At 43.6% G+C, this 14,654-nt stretch overlaps 1 protein-coding gene across 2 annotated transcripts in view; it reads right to left on the bottom strand.

Annotated features, from left to right (window-relative positions):
• Positions 1 to 3,246: 3,246 nt before the first annotated feature.
• NFKBIL1 (NFKB inhibitor like 1) overlaps positions 3,247 to 14,654 on the bottom strand; it is a 32,649-nt gene continuing 21,241 nt past the window's right edge. For both annotated transcript variants that reach the window (XM_069237229.1, XM_069237230.1), the window contains 4 exons: positions 8,740 to 9,070; positions 8,371 to 8,483; positions 4,160 to 4,292; positions 3,247 to 3,881 (listed from right to left, as the gene is read on the bottom strand). In XM_069237229.1, coding sequence (XP_069093330.1) covers positions 3,322 to 3,881; positions 4,160 to 4,292; positions 8,371 to 8,483; positions 8,740 to 9,010 — 1,077 coding nt within the window. In that variant the 5' untranslated portion in view covers positions 9,011 to 9,070 and the 3' untranslated portion in view covers positions 3,247 to 3,321. The remainder of the gene's footprint in view (positions 3,882 to 4,159; positions 4,293 to 8,370; positions 8,484 to 8,739; positions 9,071 to 14,654) is intronic.

Raw genomic sequence — 14,654 nt, 5'->3', positions numbered from 1 at the left:
GAAGGACCACCCACGGACCCTTTGCATGCCGCGCCTGCAAATTCACCTGCGACAGAACAAGGAAAACTTCAAAGACCGGAACAAACCACCTCCACTGCATACTCCTCAACACCCGCTCTGCACGCAAGCACGCCATCGAGCTCTGGGACCTGTTCGACCCCCACCGCCCCAGACGTAGACTTCCTGACCGAAACCTGGTGAAACGACTCCTCAGCACCCGACATCGCAATAGCCATCCCAGACGGCTACAAGATCATCCGTAGGGACCGCAACAACGGAACCGGAAGAGGCATAGCCATCGCCCACAAATCCTCCCTCAAAGTCGACACCCACACCGACGACTCCCTCAAGACCGCCGAACACCTAACACTTCTGCATCCACACCAACCCCAACACCACTCTCAGAGGAACGCTCATCTACAGACCCCCCGCCGGACCACGAGCACCATTCAGCGAATCCCTCGCCGACCTCACCAGCACCCACGCACTCACCTCAACGGATTACATCCTCCTCGGAGACCTAAATTTCCACCTGGAGAACAACGACGACACCAACTCCACTACTCTGATCGACAACCTCGCCAACCACGGCCTCAGACAACTCGTCAACACACCAACCCACATCGCCGGCCACACACTTGATCCCATCTTCTCCTCAAGCGCCCACATCACCTTCAACCATACCACTGTACTCCACTGGACCGACCACCACTGCATCCACTTCACCTACAAAAAACATACCGAGCACCATCGCACCCAACAACCACCCCTCCGATGCTGGAACAAAGTTACGGAAGACCAGCTTACCAATGCCCTCGTCCAGAACCCACCCCCCGACTCCACCGACCCAGACACCGCCGCCAACAACCTCACCCTGTGGATCAACGACTCCGCCAACACCCTCGCGCCACTCAAAAAAACCACTGACAACCAAGCCAGAAGAAAAGCCACCTGTTTCACCGACGAACTGCTAAATTCCAAACGCTACTGCCGGAAGCTAAAAAAGGAATGGCTCCTCAAACGCACACCTGACAGCCTCATAGCCCACAAGGACGCCACCCGCAAGCACCACCAACTCATCAGACAAGCCAAACGATCCCACTTCAAAGACCGCCTGGACAACAACGCACACGACAGCAAAGAGCTCTTCAGCATCGTGACAGAACTCTCCAACCCCAGCACCAACGTCAACGACATCCCTCCATCCCAAGAACTCTGCAACGCACTGTCCACCTTCTTCCACCGGAAGATCATCGACATCCACAACAGTTTTGATGCCACTCCCACGCCAGACCCCACCCCCGAACACCCCACCTGTGCAAACCACCTGACCTCCTGGACCAACGTGAGCGACACAGAGACACGCAAGATCATGAACCCCATCCACTCAGGATCTCCGTCAGACCCCTGCCCACACCACATATATAACAAAGCCGACGCCACCATCGCCCCCCAACTACGGAAGGTCATCAACACCTCCTTCGAAACTGCGACATTCCCTGAAAAATGGAAACACGCCGAAAATCCACGCCCTCCTCAAGAAACCCAAAGCAGACCCCAACGACCTCAGAAACTTCCGACCCATCTCCCTGTTCCCCTTTCCAGCAAAGATGATTGAAAAAATCATCAACACACAACTAACCAGCCACCTCGAAGACAACGGCATCCTAGACCCCTCCCTGTCCGGCTTGAGATGAAACCACAGCACCGAAACCGCCCTTCTCGCTGCCACAGACGACATCAGACACCAAATGGACAACGGCGAAACATCAGCCCTCATTCTCCTGGACCTATCTGCCGCCTTTGACACAGTCTGCCACCGCACCCTGGAATCACGCCTCCACGAAACCGGAATTCAAGGAAAAGCCCTCAACTGGATCGTCTCATTCCTCTCCGGCAGAACCCAGAGAGTCTGCCTCCCCCCCCTTCCGCTCCGAAGCCACCAACATCGTCTGCGGCGTCCCCCAAGGCTCATCCCTCAGCCCGACGCTGTTCAACATCTACATGGCCCCCTCGCACAAGTGGTCCGACAACCCAACCTCAACATTCTCACCTACGCCGACGACACCCAGCTCATCCTCTCACTCACCAAAGACCCGCGCACCGCCAAAACCAACCTCCAAGAGGGGATGAAATCCATCGCCGAATGGATGAGAATCAGCCGTCTGAAACTAAACTCTGACAAGACGGAGGTCTTCATCCTCGGATCCACCCCCTCCGCCTGGGACGACTCCTGGTGGCCCACCGCACTAGGAACTCCACCGACACCGACCAACCACGCTCACAACCTGGGCTTCATCCTCAACTCCTTCCTCACCTTGTCTAAACAGGTCTACGCAGTTTCCTCCTCCTGCTACAACACACTCCACATGCTCCGCAGAATCTACAAGTGCATCCCGACAGAAACAAGAAGAACAGTGACACAGGCCCTCGTCAGCAGCAGGCTGGACTATGGCAACGCACTCTACACAGGCATCCCAGCGAAAGACCTACTACGCCTCCAACGCATCCAAAACGCCACCGCCTGACTGATCCTCAACGTACCCCGCCACAGCCACATCTCCCACCACCTGAGAAACCTTCACTGGCTCCCCGTGGACAAAAGGATCGCTTTCAAGCTTCTTACCCACGCTCACAAAGCGCTCCACGACACCGGACCAGCCTACCTAAACAACAGACTCAGCTTCTACACCCCCACCCGTCAGCTCCGCTCCTCTAACCTCGCCCTCGTCCCCCGCATCCGAAGAAAGACGTCCGGTGGAAGATCCTTCTCACACCTCGCCGCCAAAACCTGGAACACCCTCCCCACCAACCTGCGACAGACTCAAGACCTACTCACCTTCAGAAGACTCCTCAAGACCTGGCTCTTCGACCAGTAACACCAGCTCCCCTACCCCCCCCAGCTCCTTGAAACCCTCACGAGTATGTAGTGCGCTTTATAATATCCAATGATTGATTGATTGATTGAGGTAGACTAAGGAGTAAAGAGCAGATCTCAGAAGGGATTAGGCCTTTACACTGGCTCACTATGTCCAACTTAATGTCCAAGATCAACCAATGCAACCTACTGGTACCCCTAAGTTTAGATCTGCTACCATTTGCCATCTAAGTTGCACTCAGCAGGAATAACATTCCTAGTTCTACTGCCCGGAAGCGCCTGCTGATTGCACATTTGTTCTGATTCAGCTAGGCCTGGCTGGAGGCTTCGTATGTCGTTATAGTAAGAAGGGTAGTGAGTAAACAAGATGAGTCTCAAAGTAATTTACTGTCAATATCTAAACAAATTAAGAGGATTTTTCATATATCAGTGCTACTTCCAGATCATTTGGCATCCTCAGCTAACTTGTTAAGCCTCTGCGAAAGTGCCATCACTGTGTCCAGAATGCGCTGGCGGTCGGCCTCCTCCAGACTGGCCCCGCAGCGCTGCTGAAACTTGTCTGGGTGCCAGAGGGCCTGCTGTCGGCGCAGGTAGCTCCGATAGGTTGGCCTGTCTGTCACGTCAGTGCCGTGCGTGATGACGTTCACCATGTCCTCAATGCTGCCCCCGCTACCACCAGGCCAGGGGATGTCCCGGAAGTGCAGGGGGCGGGAAGAGTCCTTGCTGAAGACACTGGCGCAGCGCCGCTCGTACTGACGCTTCTTGCTGTGCGCCAGCTCCTCGCGCAGCGCGTCAGCTCTCTGCTGGTAGCGCCGGTGCTCCTCCTCCAGCTTCCGCCGGAACTCTTCTTGTTGCTGCTGATGCCGTTCTTTCTCAGCAGTTGCTGCTGCTTTTGCTCTGAGGGTGGGATTAGCATGGCGCCGTTTTCTGTCGTATTCTTTTGCCATGCGCTCCGCCCATTCGAAGTGGCTCTCCGGCTCAGGATCAGTCCTCGAAAAGTCATCTATGGCGCACAAGAAAACTGATATAAGTGTTTGCAGTAACACAGACATTCTTCAAACATGTTTATCCTACAAACATAACAGTAAGAAAACAAGGATACTGGTGTAAGATCGAATTTCACACTATACCATTCTATTATATTTTGCTATTGTCTTACATCCTGTACTGATCTAGTGAAAAAATGTTATTCAAGGAAAGTAAAGCAATTAAAAAATAATACGGTAAGTACAATGCAGAGTATGCCTAGGCCTCACCTCTACAAAGGTCTACCACTCTTACCGTCATAGCGGCCGAAGGCCTCCTGGTATTCATCCATGCACTCGCCAAAAAGCTTGTCCCGGAATTGCTGCTCCTCACTCCTCCTGAAGGTTCCATCAAGTCCCTCACTACCACACGATTGGGGAGGGGGTCCCTGGGAAGGAGAAAACAAAATATGCACATTAACTTAAAAACACATAAAAGCTGTGTTTTATCAATCATAAGGAGCAAAGCCTACAGTTTACAAGACACCAAAGCACCGGAGAAGTACGTAAAAAGGACACTTATTGCCTGTAAATGCTTAGAACGTATGCATTAATGATAGTTGTTTGCTTTCTAGTAGTTGTCCAGGCACCATGTACAGCTTTAAGAAATCTGTGACCTCAGGAGCCTATATATGCCCATCTAAAGTGTACCTCTCTCCCATTCCTTTTAAGGAATACTGGCAACTTTTTTACAAATAAAAACAAATTGTGGCTGAGCAAGAAATTATGTGGATCAATGGTGACACAGAGGGCTCATAAATCAAATACCCGAATTACTGGAGAAAAATAATCTTTGTTCACTGTCTCCAATCCTAAAGCATTTAGAACAAATTACCAACAAGGACAGTCAAACATGGTTAAATCATGTGCTCACAACAGTTATCAAGTGCCAACTGTGGAGAAGCCATAGAGAGACCTGCTGCATGACTGTTGCATAAGCCACGACTGTGGCGTAGTTCAACAAGGTTTGCTTTCCTATCCACAGGTGACAAAGGTAAACTCAGTTCAGTGCACCAGCACTGAGTATGAAAGACTGGTTACTGTAGTCCTGCAGAACCCGAGCCAGTACATTGATGAAGGAGGGTTATTGTTTTTGGGTTACTAACAATCCCTGCAATGGGATCAAGGGCACAGTGGTAATAGAAACACATCTATTTTGTTATTCACAGTATCACACACACACAGCACTTTGATGAAAGCATTTATTACAACAGGGAAACCTCTGCACATCTTAAACAACGTAGGATATCATAAAAACAGCAAGATGGCACACTGTGAGCAACAAGAATAAAATGAACATTTCTAACATGTTTTAAATGTCATTTAAAACCTTGCACCATAAAACCTACTTCTATGTGCTACACTAAGAAAGCGTGGAAAGCAGAGAAACTTGCTGCCCAGGACTTCTTATGGAGAAGAGATGCACTGCCATACCTTGAGGACAACAAGAGTTGTCATAATCATTGGAGGAATGAAGGCAGTGATCCCTGCAAAGGGCAAACATGCTGAATGTGCATAGCTTACGAGGAAATGGAAACGCAATCTCGTCACATTTGTAATACGTATAAAGTTGGTGAAAATCAATATACAGCCAAAGCTATTACATCTTTTTTAAGATCCTTCCAAGTTTTGTGCTGGAAATTGGACTCAAAAGTAACAATATTTTCTTTGGTATCGGAAAAAACTGAGATCTGAATCCCTTAAACATCCTCAAATTGAGGTTGGGGAGATGTGCCCCAAATTTATTTTTTATAATTGGGCAGCACTGGGTAATAGGATAAGTCACTTTGCTGAACCAACAATCTCTATAATTGTATATATTTGTGTCCCAGGTCATATGATTTAATGGGTTTTCTTAAGCCGTGATTTCATTCAAATGGACATGATGCAACCACTGAATGTTATACTAAAGTAGAATAGGGTGTGCAAATGTTTTTCCACAGTGCCTGAGTCACAGCCAAATCAACAGTTTCACGGTGGCTAAAAAAAAAATCCAAGCGCTTATCCAGCCTATCAGATTTCTTTAAAAAAATAGAAAAATGTCATTGACAGAAAGTACAACCCATGACTCTTGAGTTAAAGTGGCAAAGATATACAAAAGTGCCAACTCTTAAAGGCCCAATCAGCAACTTTTCTTAATGCTACATTCTGAAAAAATACTGAACGGATTTACACCAAACCACCAAAAGCACATTTTCAGAGTGAAGATCTACTTTCATGCCATATGTAAAGCCATTCAGTAGTTCAGACTGTAGACATGAATGACATCTCCTATGGAATTATTTAGCCCCACAGTGTAACATTTTTACCCCTGCAGGTATCTGCAAAAATATTGGCATGCCAGTCCTTAGTTAACTAAGCTGATGATTTGTCAAAGTTGTGCAAATCTGGCAACCATGGAATCAAAAGGTATAGCCAAATCAATAAATGTCTCTTGAATTGAAAAAGTGTCTGAACCTTAAGTGGCCACCACCCTGTATATTACATATCTTTCAAATGAAAAAAAAACACCAAGGTTGAAGTGATGTTTTAGTTAGGTAAAAATGTCAGTTAAAATTTCATATTGTAAACTCAAAATACAAACTACTGAAATCTACCAGTTATACTTAACTAAAGTAACTATAAGTTCCACCCTCGCCATGCACAGTGCTGTCATCAATTATGTCATTTCAGATGTCATCAGAGATGTCATAGAACGTGTCATAGGTTATGTAATATGTGAGGTAATAAGCAGGACGAGGTCTGAGTTATGGTTACTTCAGTTAATTATAAATGGTGATTTTCAGTGTTTTTTTAGTTTAAAATGTAGTATTTTTATTTACATTTTTCACCTAACTATAATGTCTCAAACCTTTTCAGTGAATGTCTCCGTTATTTCTTACTGTAAGGAAATCAGACTATTAGTTGTGCAGCATGTGAAGCCTGTGATAATAATAGTTCCACAATTAACCCCCTCACTGGGAACCAAGCACCCCACTGTGGCACTTGACTCTCTTTCTGGGTAGCGAAGCAGAGCAGTCCATGGCCTACTCAGGGGAGGTGGTGTGGGCTACTAATCACCATTCACTGGCACACAATAACAACACTTTCTTTAGAAAAGGTTAGGTATGTGTATTACACACACGCACATACTATTTAATACTACACAGTAGTTTACAAATATACATACGGTTGGTGGAACTTCCTTTGACAACATTACTTTTGACCCCTACAGGTTGATGTCACCGTACTATATGATAAATGTGCTATTTTTGAGGGGGTGAGGGGTACTGTCATTTTTGGGGTCACATCAATATCGAATCGAAGAGTGTGGTCAAGATTGTGACATGTACAAACAATTTTGTTATTACATTAAAAAAAAAATCACCCCCTCCTCCCCTCCCAGACTCATATCCATTAAAGCAGGTAGGTCCCAAAAGCTTGCGTTTATAAAACATGGGTTGTGGTTCTAAAAGTTTTGGGAACCACTGCTGTAGGTCATTTCAGGAGAGATATTATCTTTCTGCACATTTCTACACATTGTGAGCTAGAGCATGGGTGATTTGATTTACAGTAAACTGATATGTTTTTTGGAACAACTTATTAAATGCATTTTGATAAGTTGTAATTAACACTAAAGATTCTGCTTTTATTCCTCATTTCTGCAGCCTTACCATCTTTTTCATATGAAGGCACCAAGTATTTAAGGAAAGTAAGATGGTGTGACCATGTATTATGAGAAATAAAAGTCTCTCTGCCATACATTAAAAGGATACTGCAAGTAACCTTTGAGTTCTTTGAACTTATAAAGGAAATCTGCTTAAGCCTTGTTCCGCTATATGGTCACGAAACTCCTCTGTGACTTTCAACATCCTTATAGAGTATGCTGGGGTGCATCCATGGCTGAAAATGCCATATGACGTGGGTCACATTAACGTGTTCTCCCCTACGAAATCACTATGAGCAGTCTTAGCACATTAGCGTGCACCAGCTGCACATCACCATGTGTCCCATAATGCACACAGGCACAAGCTTGTGACGCCTACAATGCCTGGTGTTTCCCTGATACACAGTCAGTGCTCCCCTAGCATAGGTAACCCTGGGGACACATCGCCGGTGCTCCCCGGAGGTGCTTCAGGTCGGCCTGTGTGAATGATGAAATGACCATGCTAGAAAGGCCAGGAGGGCAGACATGGTTGCTAGAAGCTTGATTGAGTGGTGGCTAAGGGAACACAAATGTGTACACAGTAGACAGAAACAGAAAGGATAAAGGTGTTGGAATGCTGGTTTGGGGGAAGGAAAATGTTGCTTGCATGGGAGCGGATCAGAAAGGAGCTCTTTGTCTTTGCCACTATTTTGACTGGCACTGGGGTCTTTTTCAGCTGTGTTCTCTGGAGGGAAAAATAGAGGGCCCTCTGACTGACACCAATACTGCTCCTCCCTGGACCCCTCTTCTAGCCAAAATGCTCATACATTCTAAATACATACCGTTTCACCCTTCTTTCCTCTCAATAGGTCTTCAGGCGTCCTCCCGGCATGATTGGCTACATTCATTGCACTGGGGCTGTGTCTCTGCAGCAGGACAACCAAGTCCTCATATACTGAAAGGATAAAAACGCTTATTTTAGTTTTGCTAGAAGCTTTTGCTGCTACTCCGTCTTTGCTCGGATTAGCAAATCTTACTGTTCCCAGAATAACAAAAAAGATCAGCAGGTGAGTGTGAAAATAATATGGTTACAGATTAATGATCAATACCAACAGGACGTGAAGGCCCTTATGTATGAGCTGCACAAGTTGCTAAATTGACTTTTAGGTGACCGGGCTGTACAGAAGGCGGCTTGCGTGCCAGTGCCTTACCTGTCTTGCCTTTGGCTGCGGCAACCTTGGCAGCCAAATGCAGAGCTGTGTTGCCACGGTGGTCCTGACGCAAGGGGTCGGCGCTGTACTTCAGCAGCAGGCGCACCACGGCATCGTCCTCCAAGGTGCAGGCCAGGTGGAGGGGAGTGCGTCCCTTGCGAACAGCAAAATTGAGGTCCAGGCCCCGGTGCTTGCGCAGGTAGGCCTTCAGCTTGAGCACGCTGCCCTCCTCCACGTACCGCAAGAGCTTCTGCTGCTTGCGGGACGCCATGTCAACAAATGGAGTGTTGACTTTTAAAATAGCAGTTTCATAGGTAACACCAGTGACTCACTGAAGAAAGGAAAAAATAAATGGATTACAAATAAAATAAAATAAAAATTCCATAATTTATTACAAATGTCTGCCAAGAAAGGATGACTGCCAGGAGATATAATGTGAATCCTCTAATTTGTCACTCATTCAGCTTCTCGGTTGCCTGTATTTTGGCATTTTGTTCTATAGATTGTTACTCCTGGCAGAAGGTGCCTCAATTGGACTTTACAAACAAACAACAAAAGCACAGACTGCTTGCTTCCAACTCTCAGACATGGCCATTTGTTTGCCAACTTACAATCATCCGTTAACCACCTTACAAGCTATTTCCTGATCTACAGATCTCAAAACATACTAGGTTTGCTTCTTCACAAATTACAGCACTACACAAAGGTCTCCTGTTTTTTACACTGACTCTCAACAAATCTTTCCCAAGAGGGGGTGGGCACAGAGCAGTAGACTGTGCACAAGGGAATAGGTCAGATTAGCAGGGCATGATGAAGAAAGACCTTTCTCAGAGAACTCTGATCACATACTGATAGAGAGTCTCACAGCTACTCCCACCCCAGATACACCCTCTTACACCTATTCTAACACCCAAAGAGATAGGCTGCGGCCAACTCCCTTCAGCCATGTGCGGTGGTGGTTGGATTAACATATACAAATTAAAATTACCATACGTAAAAAAAAAAAAGGAAATTTACTGATACAAACAAAGGTTACAGGGACGTTATAGTCAGAGATTAGAATTGAAAAGAACATAGAAATTCACTGACAAAAACAAAGGTTACAGGGACGGTATACTTAGGAAATAGAATTAAAAAAATCTTTAAAATTCACTGAAAAACACACACAGGTTACAAGGACCTTATAGTTGGGTCCTGAATTTACTTACACAAAACCAGAGAAATTCAGTAGTTATAGTTACCTGAGCTAACTATAACATGTGCCCCTATAATGCACTGCTTATGACATCACATATAACATCACTCATGACATAGTCAGTGACATCACTGATGACTTTTCAAATGACATCACCCGCCGAACCACTTACACACCGAATCATACTCTTACACAAACTCACATAGATCACCACACATACAAATACTAAAACACTCATGGACAGAGCAATACAACTACTGCCACAACCCTACTCACTCAACACTAACATACCCACTCACGCATACATAACTAGCTATGCTATTACCACACTCATACATCCAGTCACACACCCACAGAACAATACACCACTGATATACCCACTCACCCATATATGACTCACAAATATACTATAAAATGCATAAAACCACAGATACATCCACTGGCTCACACATACAACAAAAAGCACACACATGAATTCACCCATACAGAGTTACACAACCACTTACCAACAAATACAAAGACTTACACACTCAATCACCCATACAACTCATACTCCCAGTCACCAAAACATATACTCACCCACTTTTTTATGAATAAATTACTCACACATCCACTCACTCTCACAATGACTCACTGATACAGCACTCAGTTATGGGAACTGCAACTCAAAGATAAAATCAGTCACTAATACACTCACTAAACCACCCACTGACTAATAAAGACGCTATTGTAGCTACTCATTCTCCAATTAAACCTCTCACACACATACATAATTACCTATACAGCTACTAACAGATCCTCTTTATTATGTGTACACCTTCCCACACATACACTTACTGTACCACACAAGAAGTAACAGAACCACTTACCTGTGGATACAGCCACTTTTAAAGGCATCCACTCATCCATGTTCTCAATAACAGAGAGTTGCACACTAAGCAGTCCTCTGTACAAATTCTCTCAGCTGTACAGCTACTCAGACACCCACTCGCTGTACCAGTACAGACTATCACACAGCCACTTCCTCATATATACACCTAGTAACACATCCACTGGCCATTTCATACAGAAAGTAACTCAACTACTAATTCACCAATACAAGCACTCATGCCTTCAGTCACACATACATATGACCACTTACAGATACTAGATGAAGTCATCAGCGATGTCACTGATTATGTCATGAGTGATGTAATGTGCAATGTCATAAGCAGTGCATTACAGGGGCGCAAGTTATAGTTAGATCAGGCAACTAGAACTGCTGAATTTCTCTGATTGTGTGGAAGTAAATTCAGGACTTAACTATAACGTCCCTGTCACCCTTGCTTTTTTCAGTGAATCTTTATATCAAAGATTTCAAAGTTCCAAATCAGTTGTTGAGTAATATTTTAAAATGGGTTTCTAAAGAAAAAAAAAAACTTAACGGCATGAATTTTTGAAAACAATATCAAATGTAATCAAATTTGAAAGGTACATATAATCTACTTGGCCCAAACCTACTTTAGTAAATTATTTTAAAAAACTGCTGCCAGCATTTAACATAAACATTTTAAAAATGTTCAAGATTTATTTCTATTGTGTGTGTGAAAAGAAAGAAAACGTTCATATTCAGTGAGTACATGAAAACCGTTTTGCAAGCTCAGTGGCTACCAAGTCAAAAATTAAATAGACATTAGCTAAATAAGCTGGTTCAAAATCCACTTCATTAACTATCTAGAAAACCTGGAAAAGAATGTAACCAAATGTATAACCATTCTCATGAATGTACATTAGAAACCAAGTAAATTAATTCAAACAAATGCTTATTCTAAAAACCGAAGTGCATTTCAACCTACGCATATATGCAGGCGTAGACCAATGAATGTACAATTACAAACCACAATATGACATTTCAGGATTTCAAACTAATGTATCAAGTAAACCAATCATAGGCAAAGCCTTATTTCTTCATAAAAACACCACTGCATGAATGTGCTATTAATAAAATATTTTAAAAAACATACATTTTGAGCTAGCGACAATGTACTGTAAGGTACATAACTCTAAGTAGTCACTGCATTCACTTAATGCAAAGTTTTCAATGTGTTAATACTACTGTTCCTGAATACAACACTTAAACCAGGTATCTCTCAAAGGTAATGAACTACAGCAGTTGAGCTTAATAATGAGTTTCAAAGCAATAGTGCTATACAAAATTCTTAACTAACTCTGAATTATCATAATTCTACCATAGCACTCCCTGTGCTATTTACAGATAAGGTATTTGTATAGCATTCTAATAGATTTTTATTTTTTTAAAGTATGATTCATTCCAGACCTATTCCTTTTATATGTATTGTATTATACACATGTTGTCACTTCTTCTGCCACAGAAATCTTTATTTTTAGTAAACAAATATAAGATTTGTGTTTTAAGAAGCTCTAGGTGCAGCGAATTATCCTATTCCACAGCAATATAAATAACTAGGGATCCTGCTAGTCAACTCAGTTTGTTTGCTTAGAAGTTGATATTGATCTCATCAAGCGATTGACATGTTTACATAAAACACCAACAGTTGTCATTCTAATGACAATTCAATGTACAAGTCTAAACATATTGTTAAAAAATGTTTAAAAACAAAAAAAAGGAGAAGCATTTTGAGGGTTATTTACACAAGGCAATGCTTGAGAAGCTGGTCTTATATTAGGAGGTGAAACATCTGCTGAAGATTATTTGCATCTGAAACTTAACAAAGAACAGGCACAAAGAATATGCAAAATAGCCTGAATCCCTATGTTGCACAGACAACATTACAATATTCAGGTTTTGGGCCTTCCCACTTCCTTGTATTATCTCTCAGTCACCCCTCTTCTAAGTTTTCGAAAAAGTCTATACAGAGTATGCCCTTAAAGGGTAAGTAAATAGTTCAGCATTGATCTTAATACAGCTGTTTTAGAAACAACATGATTCTCTATTCTAAGTCAATATTGACTATATATTTATTAAACCTATATTTGTTCATGCTTTCTTATTAAAACTTTTCATACTGCATCTGAAGATTCCAATACTAACCTTTCTAGAGGCAACTGTAGAGCAGTGGAACTCACAAACATTTTCCCAGGGGTGAAAACTATTGCCTGTGGTATGGTGGAGAGCTGTGTTAATGATAGCACAGTGGGCAGGATGGACTGGAAGGTGGACGCAGGGGATGCGAAGCACGGATATGGTGTGCATAGTAAATAGTGGAGTTATTTTTAGGGTTTCACTCCAAGATGCCCTCTAAATTAAGCCTCTAGTCTTCGGAAGAATCATACAAATCCCAGCTTCCCAATTTGACCAAACTGTGTGATCCTAGCCAATTATTTTATTTCACTGTGCATCATTTTTGTTCATTATCGTATATGAGAGCACTGTGAAATACACGAGTTCAGTATGTGCCCTGCACAAAATCTCGTGTTTGATTTAATGAACTACCATGTAGTTCCATGTATAATGAAAACGTAGGCCACATAGCGGCTGCACATGACAACTAACTTGACTCCTGGTTAACTAATGGCATTTTTGTCGGGGAGGGGAAGGTATGATTGTTACTAAGTTCACATTTGAGGACTATCACTTTTAATAAATACCCAACAATGGGATAATCTGATGCATTAAGATGAAACGCCTCTGTATTTTTCATGTAATACACTTTTTGGAATTTTGAAGAGTATCTTATTTTTACAACTGTTGCACAATATCTTTAAAAATGAAGATGCTTGTATTAGTGGTGCAGGATACCTTCTTTGCTTCTCGTTTTATTTTAGTTAATGTGTAAATAAAGCCTGCCCGTTTTACTGCTTTCTGCACATTGGTGTTAAGTCGAGTAACCAGCAGTCCAGAGGCTGAATGCAAAGGCCAGGAAGGCTGCAAACGGCCTCCGGGACGTACTTTGGGCATCCCTGCTGTAGAATCTGAGATGCCTTACTGCTATTTTCAAGCACTGAAAATGCTGAAGTGTAATTTGCTGATAGCATGTTTTTTTATCTCCTGGAGTATGGTATTTTCATCAGCCATGGGGATTTTAACTAACCAACGAAGACAGGCATCCAGAGTTTTTAGGGCCAACTATACGAAGCTGAAGACCAAGTGCTTATACTAATAGGCTCTTACAAACAGAGCATGATTTTGAAGCATTTCCTCCATTCCAATTAAAAAGGATAACCTTTAGAAAGGAACACATTCTACCCGTGTAGAGGGCAAGCGGCTCGTCTCATAGATTTGGTCAAATCTTTACTATGGCTCTTTCCCATTAGATTATAAAATTGCTTAGTCCTTGTAAGGAAATGCCTCCTTGGCATGGTTGCCCCCTGACTTTTTGCCTTTGCTGATGCTATGTTTACAATTGAAAGTGTGCTGAGGCCTGCTAACCAGGCCCCAGCACCAGTGTTCTTTCCCTAACCTGTACTTTTGTATCCACAATTGGCAGACCCTGGCATCCAGATAAGTCCCTTGTAACTGGTACTTCTAGTACCAAGGGCCCTGATGCCAAGGAAGGGCTCTAAGGGATGCAGCATGTCTTATGCCACCCTGGAGACCTCTCACTCAGCACAGACACACTGCTTGCCAGCTTGTGTGTGCTAGTGAGGACCAAACGAGTAAGTCGACATGGCACTCCCCTCAGGGTGCCATGCCAGCCTCTCACTGCCTATGCAGTATAGGTAAGACACCCCTCTAGCAGGCCTTACAGCCCTAAGGCAG

The sequence above is a fragment of the Pleurodeles waltl genome, chromosome 6, assembly GCF_031143425.1.
Source record: "Pleurodeles waltl isolate 20211129_DDA chromosome 6, aPleWal1.hap1.20221129, whole genome shotgun sequence".
Lineage (NCBI taxonomy): Eukaryota > Metazoa > Chordata > Amphibia > Caudata > Salamandridae > Pleurodeles > Pleurodeles waltl.
Note: the sequence above shows the minus strand (reverse complement) of the source record. Positions and strands in the feature narration are given on the sequence as shown.